Genomic DNA, 25,422 nt, shown 5'->3' with positions numbered 1-25,422 from the left:
AGCAAGTGGCTTTCAGGTGCTTTTATTCACTGATGTACATTATCAATTAAAATTAGTGAGCTCTCTAGAAGGGGCTCAAAACGAAAAATAGAAACTTTCGTAAAATATTTCGATATGTTAATGAATAATAAAGGCTTAAGCTTTCCTTCTGGTAAGAAGTAGAACCTCTAAATTGATACGAACCAATTCCTGCTCTTCAATCACTAACATCAGTATGAAACAAATATATAAACGATTTTTATATTTTGCTGTTCCATTGATATTCCTGTTTAAAAATTGCTCACTTGCAATCGATTAGCAATAACGTTGATTTAGATTAAGACTTTTACATTAGAAGATCCATGTAGTGCTAATTATCATTTTTATGTCCTAATAACAAATGACGAAATTTCTTTAGAGCTACTGAGTTATGTGCAGAAGTTAATCACTTTAAGATTTAATCAGCCTTCACAGAAACGAAATAAATATTTCGTGGAGTCAAACAGAGTGACAGACAAGTTCGAAGTTAGAATTGTTTTTATTATTATTTGTACTGGAAAGTTAAATCTTTTTAAAAAAATTGTAATCTAAATTCTAAATAAACAGCTTTAAGGTATCGAAAATTTATTCCGTGTGAGAAGCTAGTAGAAACTGATATAACTCGGTATTTACTTGGGTATGTAAAATATAATATGACGAACTGGATAATGAGACTATAGAATATTCAGTATCACTTTTTGATGTCTTTAAATAGTACCATGTTTGTATTTCCCCTTTATATTAACTTGAACGAAACGTGTACAAAAGGCACAAACACAGATGCATATTATATTATATTATACACCGATACACACAAGAAAGAACATTTTTAAATATATACTTATTAGGGAAGGAAATGATAATAATAAATTTAGTTTTTTATTTTATTTACGATGAAATATTAAAGGCGTATAATTTTAGTAAAATCATGATAATCGATACGTACTACTCAGAAAAAATTGAGAATATATATTTAGGACAGTACAAAAGCGTAATTTATTTAGATTTGCATTTATTATAAAAATAAATGACTGTGATGTGTTATTTTCATATAAAGTCAGTTAATGTTCACGTACGTATTGCCTAATACTTTATTAATATTTCTTTTCACAGCAAAGGAAAGGAAGAACAGTTTATTCAATAAATGCTTATTTTCAAAGTGTTAAATGCATATTTTTTATAAAGGAATAAAATATTTTCATGGCTGAAAGAAATTCTCATATTTAAATGTGATTATTATTTGCATTTATGAGTATGAACATAAAAATGTAAGTACATTCTAAAATATACTGTTTACATAGTATTAATATGAAACAAGCAATGCTAAAATGATAAATTTGGAATTTATGTAGAATTAACAATAATCTAAATGTCAATAATCTAAATAATCTAAATCTCATTAAGCATTATTAATAATATAAACGTATATTGCGGTGAACCCAAAATCCAAATACAGTAGGACCTCGAGATACGAGCTCCTCTATATACGAGAAATTCGAGATACGAGGAAATTATGAGTGAAGCATTCGTCACTAAATACGAGCATCGATTCGAGTAACGAGCCAGGATGTTGGAATGCGTGGCGCCTTTCCTGATCCACCTCGACTCGGGGAATCCTTGGTCAGATCACTCAGAGTTTTTTGGTCTATGTGTTTGTACACTTGCTAGTTAATTGTTTTTCATAGTTAACGTCAAAATAATTATTTCATCATGCCACCAAAGAAGTTGTTTCCTCAGATAGTGCTGTAAAGGAAAATAAGGAAGATATGGCCGTTGAAATTAAGAACGAAATTATAGATAAACTTAAGCGTGGTGTAAGAGTGACGGAACTGGCCAAGACTTATGGCCTTTCGACATAGACGATCTGCATTATTCTGAATAAGAAGGAAGAAATTAAGAACTGGATGTGGCTAAAAGAGTTACCGTTATTTTCAAGCACCGTCCAAAACTTCTAGAAGATTCTGAGAAGCTGTTGTTGATGTGAATTAACGAGAAGCAATTACAAGGCGATTCGGTGTCGGAAACTATAATTTGCGCTAAGGGTAAGAATCGCAATGAAATTTTTGGTGTTGCGGAACGGATTAGCTGGATTTTCACTATTTTGAATGGGGAAATTTGTTTCTAGATAGGAGAAATTCGCTATGAGAACTCAATGCTGGAACAAATTAAACTCGTATCTCGAGGTTCCACTATACTAGAGAGATTTAAACTTCTAGAGACAAACTGAGTGATTAATAAATTTTATTCTGTTAATACTTACTATAGGCAATTATTTAAAAAAAAGTAAAACAAAATTTAATTTAATTTAAGAAATAATACTGTAACAAGGCATATGTTGGCTTCGACTTTTCCAAGCTTGTCGATAATCTGAGCGGACGTTCTTTTACCATAAACTTGCAGAATGTTTATGCATTGTTACTGGGGTTTTAAAGTGATGTTATCTGGCAAGTGGACAGATGGTAAGATATTGGTTTGGGGTACCAATTTCCCAACAGACACAGAGGTCGCTGTTGCTGACGCCGTGTCTATTAAAATATTTGGGTACCGTACTATATCCTGTAATAAATGTTGTTGATTGTAGGGAAGTGATGTTGCATTTGTTTTCTACTTGTGTGATGCAGTTGTATGTGCATTAGCCTTGTTCAAATTCATTGTTTGATATTTGGTTTGTGCCTTGAATTTCAGTTGTTTCTTGAAGTATGAGAAAGCCCAAAGTGCTGCTTGTGGATAACGAATACTTTCTGACGCTGCCTTCTTGATTAATCTGCCAGGAGTCTAATTTCCAGTCACCCCGGCATACGCCAGGAAAACGTGATGTTATGATGCTGAAGCCTCAGTCAATCTCTCTTTATTTTTGTAAATATAGGAGATGTGGTGTGATGGTTGAATATGGAGAGAAATATCCGCATACTGTCTGTGTGGATAGTGATATCCTTCAGATTTTGCTGAGTGATATACTGGATAGATTTGAAAATAGATACTGCTTCTACCTGAAACACGGTGCTGTGTCGTTTAAAACATATAGGGCTTCCAGTTTCGACAACGGAAGTGATTTGCATCGGGAATGTCAAATTTGTTTAACTGATAACACCGCATCCGAAGACTGCTACTAGCGAGATTAAGTCGTCATCATCATTGAAAATCACTTCGCATCTGACTTAGCGGCAGTCTCAGGACAGAAATAAAAAAAGTCATTGCTATGAAATGCCCCATATTCAAAGGCGAACAGTACGTTAGGTATACATCTCTCTTTTCCTTGGGCTGTTTATAATTAAGTCCTCCATTCAAGGAAAACATAATGTCTCAGTAATTTTCATTTTAAATTCTAATTTTCATTAACGACTGAAGGTTCAGTTTAAATACTGATTTGACTGACCATTTAATTAGACAGTATCTGAAATAATTTCAGTTTGAATAAAATGTTATTCTTGTGGTTAAGTTTTAAAGACATTTAATGAAAAACTTAACAAATTTAAACTTCATATTTCCAATTTTTGTTTTGGAAGCTATCCCGCTTAATATGCCTCTTTGTTCCTTTTTTAAATGAGCAGACTTGAGAATAGCATATATTCAGGTTGGACTGTACATGTACAGGCATTGCTAAAAGCTTTCAGTACTTTAATCAGGTAAAAAACAATTTTTAATAGACTTATAAGGTATTTCTCCCGCCTACTTAACATGCCTTCGTGGTTCAATGGTCAGCACACTCGGTGTGTATTTCGAGAGGCCCGTGATTCGAGTCTCGGCCAGGGCATTGCTCATTTTCATATTTTTCAGCATCAAAAGTCCTAATGTCTCTATAATCTATTAAGCACGTAAATAACTGAGTGCTTTCATGACAAAGAATTCAATATTTTAATGAAAAATTTCTGAATATGCTCATAATTATACCGAATGTATGAACTGTTACTATAGTATACTTGAAATCGTAAATATAAAAAATTTCCTTTTGAACAAAGCTAATGGATATGATAATGAAAAATTGCGAAATGCGTGGGTCTTTGAGAGAACATATTCTTGCTATGGTTTAAAAAAAGAATTCCCACCCCGTACATTTTTCATATTCAATATGTTTTCAAGTCTGATGTAAAAATACCGATTTAAAAGAATTTTGTAAAGTAGAAATGACAGAAAATAATTTGCAAAACAAGTTCTTTCACTGAGAATTTCTGTAAAATAAATTGATTCTACGCCTGGAAACAAAATAAACAAAACCAAAGTTTTCTTTATATTTATACTTGACTGCAATAACAGTTTTAGAAATAAATAACAATAGCTTCTTTTTGTCATCATAAATTTGATTTTAAATTTTTTGACGGTGACGTCGCGGAGAAAAATACACCACTCATTGCCTTCGGAAAAACAATTTAAGGAATTCAAAAGGGAGAATAATTTCATTTGTAAAGAAGTTTTAGAAGAATTTAGTTCAATTGTTGAAAATTGTCAGAGAGAAAAATTACTTTAAATTTTGTGATCAGACGTTCAGGCATTTAATTCTTATTGTTTTGCACACAGTGTGTTTAAAAACAATAGCCTGTCTACAGGTATTATTTCCTTAAATACTGATCCTTGACGAGGGCATCCAATTACAAAGCTCTTTAAAATAAGGCATAGATGATTTTACCAGAATTTTCATTCAGTAGCGATAGGTACTCAAAAACAAAATGTAACTTTTTTACAGCTCTTTCAGAAAGAATTCCAATTAGTAAAATATTCATCATGCTACAATTAATTTAAAGACATTCATCAATTTATGTACAAATTCATAATCTCATTTTTGTGACCAACATAATTCAAGAGCACTGAAAAAAACTTTTAGAGAAAATTGGGAAACAAAACTTTTTGTTTGGGTAGTTAAATATTGTTACTTGCGTAGGGTTCGTAATAAATTGAATACACATAGAACTGATAATGGCCTGATAGAATATATTTTCAAAAAAGAAACACGTTACAGTTCTGGAACCTTCCACAAAAGTACCGTACAGCTCCTCTCAGCAGACAGAGTACAATCAGTAATTGTTACTAAAACTAGTGAGAAAGCTAAACATAATGCAATGTAAACAGCATCCAAACAGTGAAGCTTGCACGAAGATCTCACATTACTTCGAAGACAGCTCCGAAATAAAATCTAAGCGCGAATGCTATCTCCAGACTTATATCGTTTTCCCTTGGCTGCAAGGAAATTTCCAGTAATTTTAATTTCTAGAAATCACTGAAAGGCATATACAGTTACAATTATATAGAAAAGCCGGATACGATTATATTTATAATAGGGGTCAATTATAGTTATTCTATTACAGCACTAATAAAAGGTACACAGGGACCGGGCTAAAGTGTCACCAAATGGTCTCCAAGTTCGGCGGCTTTTGGCGATTTTTCGCCAATTTAGCAAGGTAGCTATTTACCAGGATGTTAAATACACTTGCTCCTGTAATCTTATATTTTCGGTAGAGTTTCGCTTTCTACAGACTTTTCAGTACACAAAATCGGTTACAACATAACTCGTTATTAAATTTCAGGTGGCGCTGGAAATATTTATTAATATTTTTTCTAAACATTATTATGCGAATGTAGGTATTTTTTAAACTTTATTCACACATAATGAATGCTTTACTAGCTGTCAGTTTCACTCCATGAGGTGGCACGAAAAGTTATATATTATTTTTAGAAAAATGCATTCAGTTATATTTCTAGAACCTGATTTGACAAAATTTCATGCTCTATTTTTAGAAACTTTGTGCCTAAAAATATTTATTCCATTCCATTCCTTTATAACCAGTCCTTTTGAAAATTATGTTTGTATCTAACTCGTCGCATTATAAAAAAACAAAAAACTCACTGCATCGTAAATAATATAAATTTTGTAAATGTTTCTTAACTTTTATTAGTATGTTTAAAATATTAAAGCATACAAAGCTGCCGAAACTCCCAAACCATAAATATGTAAAATCATTGCTTCTAGATGAAAGAATTTAAAACACATGCTTTCATATTAGGAGAATTTAAACTATGATTTAGCTTGATAATTATGAATTTGCTTTATATAATGCGCATATTAATTTAATGTAGAAGGGAATGCCCTTTCTCTATTTCTTCTAGTTTTAACATGTTAAAGATTTAAAAATAATCCGAAATTGAAGAAGCGTAACCAAACTATGCAGATTCGGGGCTTCGCGACGATATATACATATATATGCACATTTAATGGTTTAAACGTCTTTAGAGGATTTTATTCTATATTTCTATCATTAGATTACGTTACATATCACTAACATAACCTGGCAAGAGTTGTCATAATCTGCTGCTTGAAAAAAAAGCACTATAAAGTCGTACTCTCTTCCTCGTGTACAATCGCAACGTATGTCGTCATCACCACAGAGAGGAAATTAGCAGATTTTAGCAAATTAGAGAACTCAATTTTTTAAAAAATTATTATTTATTTATTACAGCTGTCGTTGCCATAGTTACGAGACATGGTTTAAGGAAAAATGACCTTGAAATGTCTATTCTAAAGTAATCTATTACCATAGTGTTGATATTCGACGTGACACAAAATGTTTATCTTTCAAATCATAATACTATTAGTTATGCATTTAAAGAAAATAAATGTACTTCTTAACAGCTTGAATTTTTCTTTGAATTTTTAATAATACAGTTAATTGGTATGATTTAAAATATCTTTAAATTATGGCATATTCACTCGTATGAATCTTTACAGCATCGGTTTAGTTAGCAAAAGATTATTTTAACATCATACAGTACGTACTATACACAGACATGTTTTTCCACCTGATGACAGATTCAAAATTATTCATGGTAATGTTTTACAAAACCAATTTTTTGATAAATATTTTTGACAGAACGACCGCCTTCTGATAACATCTATTAGAGCGATATTAAATGCAGAACGCTTGCTTGAAATCAGCTTTTTCCAGATATTTTGGAAAGCTGTTCGATTATCGTTGATAATATTTTGGCAAGAAAGGATCAGGCTGATTTTTAACTCCACAGACTTCGAAAAGATTTTTTATAGTTTTTTAGCAACATATTTGGAGTTAATATAACATTCTCTTGAAAACAGCATAAAAACCGATTTTGAGCCAATACCTATTGTTTTGCTGGACTTGTCAAATAATTTGTTTCCTTTCCTTTTTTTCTTTTTTGTTTCCTCCTTTTTAACTACAGTAGACGTTCGTTTTTACGAACCTCTTTTTTACGAACACTCTCGATTTGACGAACTAGCGAATGGTCCCGAATACACTCCCATAGATGTAATGTAATTTTGCGCTCTTATTTACGAACTACAAATCAGGAAAATCTTTTTTTTGCGAACTCAGTTTTCATACTTCTGCGTGTTTCATTGGGACGAAGTGTGAAGGTCAAATAAAATCTCCAACTATTTTGAGGCAGCAAGTGCGAAACATTCGAAGAAGTACAGTAAGGAAGGAGGGGGCGGAGAAGAGGGAGAATTAGGACAAATTTATGGTGTTGGTTGTTGTGGGAGGCTCTCAGAAGAGCATCGGCCTGATGTTGTTGGGTGGGGGTGAGACCATTCGTGTTAAAGGGGTTTGGGTTGCTTCTAAAAGAGAGTTGTTGCTTTTTGTAATGTCATAGTCATTTGATCTGGACAACTCAATCAGTGAAGTCTCGTTAGTCGAGAGGGAGATTGGGCCAGTTTTTGTTAAGTAAGATTCTTAGAGCTATGTCGCTAATGAAGAAACGAATTTGTTTAGCGGTTGAAATAAAGAAGAAGATTTTAATAGAAGTTGACGAAAAAATATTAAGCAAGACACAAATTGCTCAGAAATATGGAATTCCTAAAAATAGTTTATCGACGATTTTAAAGGCAAGAGAGAAGATCTTTGGAGCTAAAAACGGAAACGATGAATGTGGACCCTCCTCTCGAAAATATTTTCGAGAATCAAAACACCCAAATTTGGAAAGGGCTTTGCTTGTTTGGTTTCGAAAGATGAGAAGCTTAAACATTCCAATTGATGGAAATGTACTTAAAGAACAAGCACACTTTTTTGCTTCCAAATTAGACATCAAAGATTTTAAAGCATCGGATGGTTGGTTACAGAAATTTAAATTTCGGAATGGTTTGAGTTTCCGAAAAGTGTGTGGTGAAAGTGCAGCAGTAGACACGTCATCAGCAAATGAATGGAAAGAAGAAAAGTTGAAATTGCTTCTTTCTGAATACGCTGCAGATGCGGACGAAACGGCTTTGTTTTTTAAGAGTTTGCCAGAAAGAACATTAGCTTACAAAGGAGATAAATGTGTTGGAGGTAATAAAGCTAAAGAGAGACTTACAGTTTTGATTGCAGCCAGCATCACTGGGTCACAAAAATTGCCTCTGCTCTTTATTGGAAAATATCTGAAACCAAGGTGTTTCAAAAATGTTCAGAAGATTCCTGCTGCATATTATGCTAATAATAAGGCCTGGATGACTGGCAACATCTACGAAAAATGGTTGAGAGATTTAGATAATCGTTTTTCAGAAGAAAAGCGCAAAGTTCTCCTAATCGTGGACAATTGTACTGCACACATGGAAGTCACTGGGCTTCAGGCAATCCGTGTGGAATATCTCCCACCAAATGCAACTGCAGTTTTACAGCCAATGGATCAGGGGATAATCAATAGTTTCAAGCGAAAATATAAGACAGTGCTCTTGCAAAGAGTAATCGTTGGCTTGGAAAGGGAACAACCTTATCAATTGATATTCTTGGTGCAATGCATTTATCAATCAGTGCATGGAATGATGTTTTAGATGAAACAATTTCTAAAGCCTTTCGACATGCAGGTTTTATTAAAGAAACAGACGTAACTGAAGAAATCCATGACAATAGATCTCACGACGAAGATGAGGTTCTCATGCATGAACTTGGCCGTAGAAATGCACAGTTGCCAGAACTTTCATTCGAGGATTTTTTAAATGTGGATTCTAATGTCATCTGCACGGAGGAAATATCGGATCACGATATTATTAGCAACATAATCAACGAGAATGAGAGACTTTCAGATCCAGAAGAAGAAGAAGAAGAAGAAATTGAAGTAACACCAAGACCGACTTTAAAGCAAGCTGCTGAATACTTGTCAGAACTTAGACGAATTTTTGAGGCCCGGGATAATTGTGAAATGCTAACAAATACAGAGAAGATGGAGTCTTGCATTGTACAATCTGTTGTTTTAAAACAGACAAAGATAAGTGATTATTTTGTTGCTCAATGACTTAATAAAGGTACGTTTTACAAATATTTTATATTTCTTGTTTGTTTAATAGAATGGATATCATTTGTTAAGTAAATTATTTATTAATACTATTAAAAATAATTCCTAATACATAAATAAAAGCATGGAATAGTATCACTAACCTGTCTCGAAAACATTAAAATGTGAAATACTAACAATTTCCGATGCCTTTCTAAATTACGAACTCTCGATTTAACGAACTGTTTTCGTAGTCCCTACGAGTTCGTAAAAACGAGTGTCTACTGTATAAAGGTAGAATTTATTCTTGCGGATTTTATTTCGGTGAAAGTCTAGGTTAAATGTTTTTTAAACTATTGTGATATCAGAGAAACAAACTCAGCATTGTTTATTTGCCTTAATCATATAATTTGACAATTATGCTGTCTCTGAATATAAACTTAAGCTGAATTTGCCTACGTATTAATCTTTAATCCTTTAAGAATGGAAATAGATGTTAAATTACACAACGATTAAAACTCTGAAGACAAGATGAAGCTTAATGACCCATTACTTTAGAAAGGATTTGTAATAAAATTCAGTTAAAAAGTTCCTGTTTATACACTTCTTTACACACAATTGTTTTAATGACCGAGTACTTGGTCATGAAACGTTGGTCTGGAATGGTCGAACCATCGACTGTTTTCGCCATCTCAATACCGAGAACTTTGCCGAGGTTGTACCGCACGGAATAGACTTCTGCTAGGAAGAACGGTAGATAATTGCGAAATTTATGCCTTTTTCGAGATTCGAATCTGAGGCCAATGATATGATAGGTGGCACCGCTAACTATCATATAAAAAATGCAGCTTTTGAAATAAAGTTTGTAATTTGATTGAAGCGCAAAATGGTGACTGACGTACTTATCATCATTTCATTATTGGTTTGTTGAGTAAATATACTTTAAATCTTTTCCCATACATAAATTGAAATTTTAAAGAAATAATATTATATTCTAATGTTTTGATTTGTGAATTGTTTTCAAAATTATACGTTTAATCAAGCATAATGAAGACTTTGGGTGGAGTGTGTCCATTTCCACGCTGTTGTCTGTTTCTAACAGATCCTTTAATTATACTTTTCGATGTACTTGAAAAGAACGTTTTTAAGAAGAAAAGGAAAATTTCGCTGTTAATGCTTAAATGGTGATGAGAGTAACAAAATTTAAATGAGATTAGATTTACGAAAATATTCATCTAATTCATTCACAAATTTGAGTTAAAGTAACACGTTGAAAAACACAAATTGAAGGTGTTAAGATAACAAGAATCAGCGTAATATTCATAAATTTGTAGAATTAGTTTCGAAAATTCAAATATAGTCTATATTTAAATTTCTGAAACTAGTTCTGGAAATTTATTAATATTACACTGATTCTTTTTGCCTTAAAACGTATAACAATAATTCACGAATATTGATAGAGGGTCAAACGCTTCAGCGTTTACACAAAACATGTTACTAAATCCACGTATGCAATAAGATGAAGAAGAAAGCGATGAAAATGTTATGTTAAGAGTTTTATCATGTACTAAAAAAGATTATTAAAATGCAGGTTCGTGAATACTTGGAGACCATAGTGAAAAATTGGGCATTGTTTAGTAGTTATTTCGTACATTTCATTTATTAGAAAAGCGTATGGAATTTTAATAAATTTATTGACTAGTTAAAAGTAAGGTTTCTATTTTTTATTGACATTTGAAGTGTCAGTAACTTCCCATTTTCCCATTTTTAGGGGATACCATTATATTAAGATACGTATCCTAACATTACATTAATAATTCGCGGTCAAAGAAATTGTCAGTCTCAAAGCTTTTGATAATCATGCTACAGAAAATCTTTATCTATACTTACAAAATTGTAATTCTAAGAATATTGCTAGTTTTGAGTACAAAAATCTTTGATACATGTTTCAAATTATAAACTGCATGTAGTAAGAAAACTGAGTGGTTTAAAAACAATGCACATATAATTAAATATTTCTTATCTTCGTTTCATTTTTGAGCAATTTTTGAGCACGAAATTTATGGTAAATGTAACTGATTATACTTTTTGGCGCTTAAAGCAGTGCGCTTGTAAAATACTTTAGTGAAGATTGTAAAAGAAACTTCAGGCCCCAAACACCATGTACGTGTCTACAGAATAATGGTTTTTGATTTAATTTTTAGCAAAACTAATTAAATTTATGAATCGAATTAAACATGCAAATATAAGTTTTTCCCCACTTTCGTTTTTTGCATTTTTTTGAAAAAAAATCACTCTTTGGCCATATCTATTTTTAAAGAACAAATAAGTAATTTAATAAACAAATAAGTAGTATGATACTTCTACGTTACTTTTCATATAAAAATGATAAATTATTCGCACACAAAATTTTTAAAGAAAATATCAAAGTCTTACTGTAGAGGGAAGAAATGGTAAACTATGCAACTGCAGGTTAACGATCGGGCATATTGAATTAATTTGTCTTCTCTCTTGGAATGTTCCAAGAAGAAATTTAAACAGAAAATCAGTCTTCACTAAATTCTTTGTTTAGCTATGCTAACGCTATGTAATTCTGTTAAAATTAAGGCAGCAATTTCGGTGAGGAGCTAAATAAACGTTTTATTCTTGGCTACTATTGTTATGAAAAAAACTTTAAAAAATACTAAGAGATTATTTCATACAATTTCTTTTACCATATTGATTTAAATACTCCACTACTCCAATCTATGTAAAACATGCCATAAATAAAAATATTTCTCGAATTTTGCCATAATTACAGGTCCTAAAACCACATTTTATTCAAAATTTAGCGGGGTTAAGTTAAGAAACAGAAAACCGATCAATCATTTTTTCCAACTCATCTTAAACTGCTATGGAACAAAATAGTAAAAATATCAAAGTAAAAAGTTTTGTTTTATTTAAAAGAAAAAAAGTATTAATTTGATAGAAATTCACATTTTAATATTTTATGTATCAGAGGTATACAATAAATATTCAGACTAATTAAGATCAAAGCTTATCTGGATAATTTTAAAAAAATCAAGTTAATTAGATTAATCGCCTTTAAATAAGCTAATTGAATCAAACTGATTTACAGTAATGTAAGGGAGGAAAACTTTTGTTTCTTCACTACTGCCTAATAACACAGGGTATGCATGAAAATAATAGGCATGTGTGTAATCCATTTCCATTTATACTTATATGGCATGTACAGTTAGTTACGAACGACTCAGTTTATATATCGTACACAGTCATAAAAATTAATTTAACAGTATTATTAAAGCTATATCCTGCACTGAAAAAACATGACTCTACAGGTTAAAAAGTTTGAAACGCTATCCATGACACCGATTACAAGAAAGATATAAGGATATAAAAGAGAAATTGAAAGATGAATTTAATTGATATTGGTTGACATTCGGTTTAATTTGAAGCCTGCTTATATTACTTCAAGCTCCCTGAGAAATATATTTAATTATATTTAATATTCCAATAAATGAAAGATAACAATATTTTCTAAATATTAAAGTTATACAAAACTTTATGCTAATACATTTACTTATATTTCATTTAATTATTCAAGAACAATATTTTTTAGAAATTCCTGGACCCACATGCAGACTATGATATGTAATTTAACTAAATGGATCTTGAAAATCCCAACAAAGTTTCTTTAAATGGGCAGATTTATGACGCAAATTTAGAATTCCATCGCCTCTTTTCTTCGAAACCGATCTAAATTGCTTCGAAAACGCCATAAAAGAAATATTCTAAACACCCTACTTTCGAAAAGGATTTCGAAAATGCCTGAAAGCACAAATGTGACAAGCCAACAAAGGACAAAATAAAATAAAGTGCACCAATAAAAAAATAATAAACACGTAAAGAGTGGAAATAAAACGAGAGAAAATTAACTCTTAAAGAAAAAAAAAACAAGAACAAAAGTCCCACTGAGTTACTACTAGGGAATTGAAGTTTAATATTTTTTATAACAATATATATGTATACATTAATTTTTTTCTTCTTCCCCACACTTATGATTCTCCCACTCCATCCCCTTGATGAAGGGATTGGCAACGGGGGGTTACGAAAATGGCCGCCCCTGCTGAGGTTGACCGCGGTTACCGTGAAAGGGGTACCCGCTGGGAATTTTATGCTCTGTCTACCGCGACTGGCGAGTATGAAAAAGGATGAATGATTTATGATGATTTGGTACTTTTCTTTATCCACTATTTTTCCTTATCCTATCCTTTGTGCAATCGTTAGTCATTGCGGGAGTCTATTAAATAGGAAAATGCATAAAAAGAGCTTTTTTTTTTATCTGTAGGTAAGATACATTTTCTCTCATATTATTCATCTGTCTCTCCGATTTATTGGGTGAATAATACAGGCTTTTTTATTACGTTTGATAGCTTATGAATGAACGGCCGGCTTTATGATAAGAATATAATTTATATCTCTTTTTTCTTGTTAAGATAAAATATTGTAAGCGAATTATAGAAGAATTTGCACACTACAATAGCTTACAAGCTGGAACATTACTTGCATCTGATAAAATCCAATATACAAAGAGATGAAGTCATGAACTTTAATAAAATTTTTTATTCTTGGTTATAATACTTTCGAAATCGAATGTAGTTAAGCTGACTCAAATTAACGTTCTCGCTTTTCCATAATTATAAGAATATACATAACATATCCATCACATATTCATAACATTGTAACAGGTTATGAAGAAAAATGGTGGAGAAGATGTTAGCTGTGCAGAAATAAAAGAAGAGAGAAAAAGAGATTTCGGTGTCGACATTAAAATAACAATAATGGTGTTAGATAGTATATATCAGCAGAGTGATATAGTATCACTTAGTTGCCAGTAACGTAACTAAAAAACTAAAAAAAAAAAACTATACTCAGTAGCGCAAACAGCTCTAATGCTCAAATGGTCCAAGGCCTGTAGTGCCCTGAAATCCGCTATCTTGAACGTGGGCCCCGGGCTGCGTAAGCATATGCCCTGAACAAGTGGTCAGCTGTCGCAGGACCTCCAGTGCTTGCCCCCCAAGGGAACTTGGTACTCATTTTATCGACCCAAGGGATGGAAATTAAGGGATGAAAGGCTGAGTCGACCTTGCCCAGCCCGGGTTCGAACCTCTGACCTGTGGTGCTGCTGCGCGATGCGCTAGCTACTGCCCCATCGAGCCTCAGTTTAGCTAAAGTTTCGATTTTATTATAACTGGCTATACATTTTATTTTCACTTTTACCTTTATATAAATACGCACGTCATTATTACATATGAATCATATGATACAGATTAGTTTTGAAATAGTGTACTTTGTAAATGTTTATTGTAAGCACATATACATATATATATACATTTTATCATTTCTTTCTCTGTAAATATGTAAGCAGTCTACCTATATGTTATGTATTATATTTCTAAAATATTCTGGTAATGTCCTTTTACAAACAAGCTATTATTTTCAGGACGTATGAAAGCTCAATAGCGTGAAGACTTTAGTTTTTGCATAGCTATTTTCTTTTTCCACTGCTTTCGCCATATTTGGTTTTAAAATCAAACTACCTTTCGTCTAGGCCTATTCGCCTTTTTGTTTATCTTCAGTCATATTCAACCTGTTCTAAAAGTTGTTCATTGCTTCGTATACAGTTTCAACTGGACCACAGTTTTCAGCCAAACGCTCGCCAAACTGGGCTGCCCTTAATAGAAAGGAACCAAACTTAAGGCAAAAACACATTTTCTAATGAAACAATTTAGGTCTTTATCGCCCTCCTTCTTCTGCAGTATCAAGCTTTTTACATAATTTAACAACCTACCCTTTCACCCACGTTTAAGCTTCAGGTATATTTAACCATTTTTTACAGTTGCACGTTAGTCTGCTAAGTACTTTCTGCTTCTTTTTCTTTTTACAGTTTTGGTCTTTCTAGTATTTCAGGTAAAACAGAAATTGCAGTTTTTTAAAGTATTCCAACCTTGATCCCGAAGCTGGTATGGCCCTGCACCGGGAGTGGGCGAGACTGGCTCTGAAAACGGTCCGATCGGCTCGGACCAGCGTCGGAACCTTCCACTGAAATGCCTCACCACCGCGGTGCACCGAGCCCAAAGCTCGAAGCTCCTGTTTTGGCTGGCAACTAACAGCCGACTCAGAACTGGCACGGACTAAGAGAATCCGATTGTCTAAATAAAACAAAACATTGGGATGGCCGGTGATAATGTGCTGAAACAATGTGCTTTCTGCCCAGTGCTCTGATTGTCAAAGTATTCCAATACCAGCAGGAATTACAATATTTTTCGGAAATTGCTTCCATTTTAGCAAGTTCAAATTTAGAAGTAATTCTAATTGAGCTTCATTTTCATTTTTAAGCAATTTCAATTTTAGGACTAATTTGTGCGTTTTCATAATATATTAAATAGAATAGCATTTCCGAATACTTTGTACACAGATTTTCAAGGTTTTACCTTCATATGAATTTTGCATTTCAATTCAATTCGTTTATAAATTTACTTTCATTATTTGCTTTTAGCTAGTAGAGTGCCAAAGACACGTCGTGGTAGTTTATGTCATTATGGGATTATTGGAACTATTATTTAATAGTTTTGGATAGCTGGTTAGCGCCGATTTGAATCTATATAATGGCAGGAAGAACGAAACATGTGTTGGGCATGTGTTAATCATCGAGTTTTAAACATGTGTTAATCATCGAGTTTTAATGTTTTAATTGCTTACCCCTTGAGAATTTCTGTTTGAAGGGGAGATTAATAGTTTGACCCATTTATTTTTTCAAACATCTATTACCTTATTATTACATTTTATACCTTATTACTTTAAGTACAAATTTTTCCCACCTTTAATATTTAACCTGATAATTTTGCATTTTGTCCCCAATTGACATGAGGTAATATTGATAACACAAACAATTTTTCCTATATGGATAATCATTAAAACAAAAATTGTGTTTAAAAATTTCTTATAATAATTTCTTAAAAATTGGAGCTCTTTTGCAGGTCATTCATAGGAATTAATATTTAAAAACATTTTTGGTTTATTCTTAAAATTATGTGCATAGATAGAGAGATATGTTATTGTATGCATATTTATATTTATGTTATATGTGTTGTGATTAGTACAATAAATTATTTTTAAAATAGATTATCCTATCTGAGGAAAACTGTGTAGGGCAATTAATTTAAATATATAATCAATACTTTATTTCGTTTAAACAAAATTGCAAGAATGATTTTGAAACACCTTGTCTAATGAATCCGAGCAAGTAATATATACTTTTGCAAGATGAAGATTCATTTTTCACATTTTTACCAAATTTTAGAAGCAAACTTCCAGTAATCGGGCAGTTAATTTTTTGGTCCAAACTATTATGATACCGATGTGCCATAGGAAAGGACACTGACAGTAACTGATTGTAATATTTTACTATATACACTATAGGGCATTGAAATTTGAACACTATGAAGGAAAGCAAATACAAAAAAGATATTTACGATATTTACTGTACGTAAACAATATGACATGAAGACAATATGATTAAAATTGTAAGCAGTTTAGGGGTTTACAGGGGGGGAAATTAGTAGAAACAGCTGCCACCCCTGGCAGCAAAAACGACCGTTACCCTTTCAGGCATAGAGTCAAACTGGACTTGGATGACAGAAACGGGCAACTCATTTCATGCTGCTTCAATTCTATGCCACATTTCATCAATCATACTCGCTGGAGATCGGTGGCGGGACAGTTTATCAGCACCCCATGACCAGATGTTTCCAATGGGCGGCAGATCTGGAGGTCGTGTAGGCCAGGGCAGCAATCGTATACCCTATGTATCGAGAATGGTCAGAACACGACGTGCATTATGGTGGTGCCAGAACACGATGTGCAGTGCACATAGCAGTTCCCAAAACTACTATGTAGTCTTGCATATCTTGTCAGAAGATGGCGTTTGGCAGGCCTCGAAGATAGGGCACAGCCACCGGACGTAAGATGTCAGAAATGTATTCATCTGCGTTCAAATTACTATCGATCCGAACTAGAGATGTGCGCGTCGTCTACCTAATGGCTGCCCAAGTCATCCCACCAGTTTAAGGGCCCCTATACGTATACTGAATATAATCAGAGGACGTGCGATCTCCTCGGAGCTTCCCAGCACGTATACGGCCATCAGAATACATCACGCAGAGCCGGAACGCGTCTTAAAAGACTCCATTATGACACAATTGCATCCAGCTTTATCGTTCGGGGCACCAGATTCACCGTCTTTCTCTATGCTGCATTGTCAAGGGAATCAGAAGCAATGGTCATCATGGTGATAGTCCACACTGCTGCAAAATTCGACTCACCGTACGAGCAGATACTGGGCGTACTGCAAACATGCCCATTTCCCGACTAATGATCCATGATGTGTTTGTACGGATTTGCAGCGCTGATCTCACAATATGTCTGTCCTCTCGGGCGTTACTCATGGAAGGGCGTTGAGATCCTGCATGCCATTCAGTGTGACCCTCAACAATTCATTGATTCCATATTCGCATGCCAGTGGTTAGATGTCGCCCAGTGAGACGGGCGATGTGATGGACCGATAATGCACACTCTCGACCCGCAACGAACCTGCGTCTATCGAATTACGACATTTTGTGGTAAGCATTTCTTCATATAAGTCAAGGCATAACACGATATTCTCAGCAAATTGTGACCTTACAAAGGGCTTTCCGAATGAGAAATTCACCACGTAACTTTTATGCAGTGCTTTAGATGTCGTTTCTCCCTCCTGCATACTTTAAATGCGCTGAAATACTAATCATTTCCATATCTCAATCTCTTCTTCCTTTCATGTGATTTTGACGTTCGTCAGATCATTCTTTTTTGGTGTTGCGATTTTAATGGCCAGTACTGTATATATGTATGTAACTTAATGAAATTCTTATCGAAAAGAAAATAATACTTGGAATACAATTAAAAATGCAGAATGGAAAACTAAATGTCAGCTTTTAATGCAAAAAAAACCAAACTATACTATTTCCTAACGAAGAGAATTCAACGAATATCATTATGAAAATAAAAAGATAAAAAATATGTAATAGATATTGCAGGGATAAAACTTCGCATCTAAAACACGAAAAATAGTCAAAAGGATACTTTTAAAGCATATTCAAGTTTTTAAACAGACATGAAACGAATACAAAATCTCGTATTATCATACATATTATGAAATTCAGATGCAGCTTTTGTTGCAGTATAAATTACAAAGTACAAAGATTCTAATACAAAAATAATTAAATAAACAGAATTATGGCATCCACTAGATAAGAAAATGTAAAATAAATTATTATGATAAACTCTAACGAAAAGTAAACGCATTATTAGGAATTTATTTATCTCAAAATAAAACGTGAGAAAGAAGCACAAATATATTTCTTTTTCTTTTAGAAGTTAAAGAATGAGATAGCTAAATATTAAAACCCTCTGAGCGGCCGGGGTTTCAGCTAAGAAAACACTAATTTTCCAAAACTACTATAAGAGCAAATTATTTTTTGATTTTAATGTAAATCCTCTCCTGGTATTTCATACCTGTATTTGTTTTCTTTGGATATATTGCCTTAATTTCTTTGACATATTTTAATATGCACGTATATACGTTCTTACAAATGGTACAAAAATATTCTAGGCCGTATATATACGCCCTTCTCGCTTAGAGGGTTAAAATATTATCTTTATATTAAATTTTGAGAGGTGCAAAATAAATGATGTAATAGCCAGAAAAAATACACAGGAAAGGCAAAAAAGGACGTATTAAGTATATGAAGCGTTAAAATTTATGAAGTTTGATGCAGAATATTTTTTTTCTATAAATTGATGAAAGATAATATAGCAAAATAGCTATGGTTCTGCAGAAAATAACCTACATGTTTTACATATTTAATAACATTACAAATAACGGGAGTAACTTTATACAAGTTATCTCGAATCTTAATATAGACTACCTTGTTTATGCTTAATATGTGAAAGAAAAAGTTATTATATATAATTATTATTTCCGATGCCCAGTTTCACGCTGTGAAATGCTAAGAAAAGAGAAACAATCAACAATCATGCATGTTTAGCATTTTTTGAATTATTTATCGAAAATAAATAATTAGAGCTTTTTAGAAATGCTAGAATTTTGTAACGCCAACTTAATATACTGAAATATAATCTCAACACCTGCATATACGAGTAATTTAATATGGATATCTAAATAATGTTCAGCAAAAATTTAATAAAAGGTATTTTTATCAAATCAACAGAATCTAAATATTACACCACATAATTCAGTTTACACTGACAGCTTATTGTGCTGCCAACATTGCAAAGAAGTATGATGTACTCACATAATATTTCTAACTGCACCGTGATGTCCTTAGCTTTGGTATCATACGCATCATGGATGGCAACACACTTCAGCATTTTATGATTGTCTTCTTTGGTAAACGTCATGTCAAGGGCACTAACAGCCTGCCACGTTTTACGTTTCTCAACATCTCTAATATTCGTTTGGTTGATACTTGTCGTAAGTTCAACGTCATTGAGAAACCATTTCAGTGTAGCAGGAGGGTTTCCTTTTCTTGCCAGACAGTGCAGGCGTTTTGGTTCGTTCGCCCTTGCTGTGAAAGGATCACCCTGGACGATTTGGATGGTAGTATCTTCTATGATGGGTGGATAAGGTGCCTCTGCAAAGAAAAAAAAAGTGCTATAAGATCCCTTGCTTTGAGACGAAAGTTGCAAGCATGCTTTAAAAAATTACTTAATTGAACCGAACGTTTCTAAACTGTTTCCGCCCAATGAAATGCTTAATATTTATGTCTAACAAAACTTATCCATCTATACTCATAATTTCTCGTAGAACTTGTAGTAATCTGTCACGAAACACTAAGATTCAAGAAAACCTCAGTTGAAAAACGTTGGTCTAAACAACACACACATGGCTTCTTTCACTTAATAGTATCCAATTAAAAGAATCAAGGAATAATAAATACTTAAAGAGAGTATTATAGATGTTGATTGATATATAAATAAACCAGAAGTTTTGTGAAAAATCAGTCAGCAGATATTTTCCCTTTTCCCGGTCATCTAAAAGCATAGCCTGCCCTAATTGAACAATATTATATTATAATGCGTCGTTTGCCAGGATTACATTAAATTAAAGTTCATTTTTTCGATAACTAAATGATTTTTAGGAAAACAGTGAAACTCTAAAAAATATAGGCGTGGTAAGTTGGAGTATGTGAAAGATATAGAAATGCACAGTAGGGTAGCTAAAGCGCAACTGCCTAAATCGTACTTCCAGAAAGATTAGGCGATGTGTCAAGTACAATCTACGGAAGATACGGAGAGCAGGGGCTTTATTTTAAAACCACATAATAATCGCATATTTGCCAGGAATTGGCGGTCTCTACGAATGCTTTACCTGACTGTCCAGGGTTTAGTTTTGCTAGGCTATATTAACAATACATTCTTATGATCAGCCATGGACACTCGAAGACTTCAAGAAGACATTAACACTGAAATTAGAATATTGGCAGTGTGACATAACTCTAAAGTATCACAACCATGATTCAGTACTACATCAGTATGTGCCAAGATGGAAACGAAGGTTACTTTCGGCACATAATGTATTATGAGTGATAAAAAGCTGACTTTTGGAGATTTTCAGAGCTAGTGCCACTCATCACAGATCTATATAAATAGCATTTAATTTATTTTGAACGCATGCCATCTCAAGATCAGATATAAAAGAAAATGGAAAAATAAAGTTTTTAATTTTAACTGAAAAGCTGGACTCATTTATAGATATTAAAGGCACAAATAATATAGTATTTATTCTTCAAACATAAAATATGTTTAGCGTATGAAAGGTACAGTTACGAATTCTCGAAACTTATTGAGCGTTTTATTTTACATTAATTACCAATGAAAGCAAATTTAAAGTGACTTTCAATTCTATAGCCCTCAAATAAATACACTAGGAAACATTTTAAATACCTGAGGCAAGAAAGGATGAAATATGTAAAACTTTCTCAAATTTCTCATAGAATGGAAACTTTCTATTTCAACTACAGAGTAAATATAACCTCAGAAAAATATAAAATTTTATTTTTGCATGCGTATGAAGTGATAATGCTGCTCATTGTGACGACTCATGTAAATGTGAATAGCAAGGCAGGATGATGAGTAAAACTCGAAATATTGACATTACAAAATAGTAATAATTAATACAAGGGCACGTTTAAACAAACGATTTCTTTTATAACAAGGGAGGATATTGCTCTGATCCTCTTTAAGAAATGTCGAGATTTTGTAGAGATAATTCATGAAATATAGAATCACTTGATGCGGAAAGGTTATTATATATCAGAATTCAAAAGACACAATAAACTAGTAAAATGGCCCTGAAAACAGAAGATAGATACAAAACGTGTTTGGACTTTAGCATACTGAAAGAGAAGAGTGAATGGAATAGATTGACAATTCATAATTGTGACGTTTCATTTACACTTCACTCGCGAAGGGGACTAAAGAAAAGGAATACCTAGAATGTTAAAAAATTATTAGATTCTACTCTTTACACTAATGAAACAATCTTCCGAGCATTTTAAAATATTGAAAACGTTTGAGTAAACACGCCAACCGTGCTTATTAGGAAACAAATTTTTCATCTTCTCTGCCGATGTCTTGCATGAAACGAGAAAGTTTTCCGCTCTCAAAATTTATGAATAAAAATGATTTTTTGCTTAATGATTCACAGGTCTTCGTCACACTACTCCTATAGTTATAAGAGTGGAGAAGAATTAGATGTTTCATGTGCTAGCTGGGATATTTATTCTATTTGAACTTGGAAGGTATTTGAGTTTGTTAGGAGTGTCTGTACTGATTGAGCTAAAACCTTTTCATAAAACATTCAACATCAGCAAAAACTTTGGAAATTCAATACAACAGATTGGAATTTCTATAAAAAACTCTTTGGACATCATTAGCCTCCAAGATTTATCTGTTGATCATCTTAGCAATAAATGCAGTATTTTGAAGATCTATCCTTAATGATGCAACGACATCATTCGGAAATGAATGAATATAACGTTCGAGCCGAAATTTAAACATTATTTAAAAGTTATTTTGCTTCAATTTAAGCAGAGAAATGGTTTTTAAGATATAAAATTACGTGGTGCACTCAAAATAAGCAGATGAGAAACAGCCTAAACTGCGGTAATTAGATTCCACAGCTACGTTTTAAGTCAAGAGAAGCAAGTTTTCGGGACAATCAGGCATAAAGGACAAATTCACAAAATTTGTCCTTTATGCCCCATATGCATCTCTTTTTCCGGATATCCTGTTTTGAGTCATGTGCCTTACAGACCAAATTCGCTACGGTTAGAAATTCATTTGGATTTTCTCAGGTTTGATAAATTCATATATTGATCTAATTTTATTGCCAGACAAGTGAAATACGTCACGACGCAGTAAAATGTGTTATGATATCATTTTGGCAAAATTTAGTGACAAAGCTTGAAAGCGGACACAGCTATAATGTAGGTATTGTATATATGTAATAAATTTTGTTGGTACATTGAAAGAATTTAGTAGTGTTGGCTAAAAAAGATGAAGCCCATTACGTTTTAGCGATAACCGAGAAAACTGTTGCGTAGATGATGACGGGAGGGAAAATCACAACTGGCTTGATGGTTAAAGACATCATTTTTATTTTGAGCAGAAACAACTCTTTAGAAATACATGCTTGCTTTATTGGTATAAAACTAGAGTTGCTAAATGAGCCGCAAAATTTCTATGCACGCAGCTGACATTTTAAGAAGTAGAATAATAGAGGTAAGCGAGAGATTTGACTTTATTACGCATAAAGCAAGCGGCGAAAGAGAGTGTGTAAATCGTAGATGGAGTATTCATAATCTCAGATTGCTATGCAGGATTTTAATACTGCACAGCGATTGGGCGAGAGTTTTCGCGTTGCAATTGTAAAGTGTATTTTAATTGTATAACAGTTATTTTTAATTTTGAAATCCTTACCTTTCAATTCTTGTTTCCCACTTACAACTCCCTACCAGAATAAGTTTTTAGAATCGCAATCAATGCAAATGAGTTGAAGACGTATTTAAAGGAAGTTCAACTTACTTCGAGGGAGTGTGCTTAGGAGCCTTTAGTGGCGCGTGTTTGCCTCCTGGATGCTTCGTTCTTGAACCTGTTACGCTCGGCAGTATTGTAAGTGCCTGCTGAGAATTGCCTGCTAGGTTAATTTATGTCTAGCTTCGGTTATGACTATTTAGTTTAGTATTAAATTAGTTTCTTATTTTCGTATCCAGATTCAAAAGCCCAAGTCTTCCTGTAAGCCCGAGAAGGGGCCAAATCTTATTATTTCTTTGAGTGAATAAAATGGTATGTTAATCCGTCTTATGGTATATTAATCTATGGATTCTAAGGGTATGTTAATCTTTGTATCAACTACTTGAACTCAGCGATAATTCGCTACTTAGTTCACTAGGTTCCTCAACATTTTATCTAGACAAATTAGCGAGGAACATTATACTGTTATTGCAAGGAAGATGCAGATGACTTGAAAAGGTTGTATTATGATTGCAATTAGGATTTTAAAGGACACATTTGTTCCAGTTAAATTTGATTTGTTAATAAATTTCTGTCATACTTTTATATTTTGAGTATATATTTACACAGACCGCAGAATATCGCAAATATAATATGTACCGTTAAGGCCAGCGGACTTCCTGCGCACAACTCCAAAATTTCGGTACTGCTTGTACTATACACAAGAGCATAACACTAAATCATAGACACTGCAAATCAACAATCTAGTGGGGCACATAGAGATACTTGTATAATAAGATTAAATGCTTTCTTCATGCAAGTACTCCAGCTTGCAATATTTAAATAAAATAAATGCAAAGTAAAAAAAGGGAATTGTAAAAAAAAAGAAGTAAATAAAACTGCTAAAGAAGTAATACAAAATAAATAATAGCAATACAACAATACAATAAAAATAAAAACTAATAAACGCCAAAAATAGTATTTAAGGGAATTTACAGTAATAGCGTTTACTGAACTCACCCTAACAATTCAAATACGTTTATTTAAATGCGATTCAAACTAGGTTTCTGTCTTCAACTAAATAAGCTGAAAATATTAATTGTCTTGATTACTTGCTGTATTTCATAAATGAAGGTAATAAATGAACGCGAACTGCAATATCCTTTCAGTTAGTTACAACTAATTACTATAAAAGGTTAAAAAGCAGCACATTCGTCGTCAGCCAAAGAGATAAATACCGTGAAGTTTTATAATGTGACTTCTGTTCGAATCTTTCAACTTTAATAAAGTTTGCTATTGTAGTAATGAATATACAGAAATTAATTTTGTGATCAATGTTAGCTTTAATAAAGAGTGCTTAATCAGAGAAGAATATAATTAAGTGTATCATAAAACTCTAGTTCTAATATTAGCAACAAACATTCATAAACAACAAAGACACAAAACATGTATTAATCACAGGAGAAAACGCAAATAAATGCATGATTTCAGATGAATACACAAAAAGTAATCCATCTGATGTTTATATCAGATGAGAGTCAGAACCGAATTTTATGTATCCTATTTAAAGATCTCTCTTCTATTTTAATTCTTAAACACAAAAAAATATTCCAAAATGCGGTGATGACGCAAAAACTGTTTCTATGCGCTTTTAATTTATTTTCATTTAATCATAATATATTATTAGATTTCCAAGCCAGTAATAAAAATACACGTGGGGAGCTTAGCTAGACAAAGAATTAATTAATTGTGAACACGTCTATAGATTCATATAACTGCTTAAGATGTTAACTATGAGTATTACGATGCGATTGTATTCGTGAGATGAGACTGTTGTATTGTGAACTGTGTTGTTGATATAATATGATAATAAAATAAAATGCAGATTTAATTGACGTACATGGTAATAATAGTTTGAACCAATGTATGAACTTGTAATCTAATATTCCTCAAATACCTCATTTAAGTGATCTTAGTACGTTAAATAATTTTTACCAATATGATGTTTCAAGATGTGAACCTGTGCATTTGCATGCTTGCACGTGCACAGATTCGCCTCTTAAA

General features: G+C 32.8%; 1 protein-coding gene across 7 annotated transcripts in view; it reads right to left on the bottom strand.

Annotated features, from left to right (window-relative positions):
• The window catches only part of LOC118196169 (irregular chiasm C-roughest protein-like), a 396,134-nt gene that overhangs the window by 124,090 nt on the left and 246,622 nt on the right, over window positions 1–25,422 (bottom strand). For all 7 annotated transcript variants that reach the window (XR_015042598.1, XR_015042596.1, XR_015042597.1 and 4 more), the window contains exon 3: window positions 19,638–19,976. Coding sequence is in view for 4 of the 7 variants with exons in the window: in XM_085821918.1 (XP_085678044.1) it covers window positions 19,638–19,976 (339 nt within the window). In the remaining 3 variants the exon portion in view is untranslated. The remainder of the gene's footprint in view (window positions 1–19,637; window positions 19,977–25,422) is intronic.

The sequence above is a fragment of the Stegodyphus dumicola genome, chromosome 8, assembly GCF_044657685.1.
Source record: "Stegodyphus dumicola isolate Sdum_Otavi_A_Nest chromosome 8, ASM4465768v1".
In the NCBI taxonomy this organism is placed as follows: Eukaryota; Metazoa; Arthropoda; class Arachnida; order Araneae; family Eresidae; genus Stegodyphus; species Stegodyphus dumicola.
Note: the sequence above shows the minus strand (reverse complement) of the source record. Positions and strands in the feature narration are given on the sequence as shown.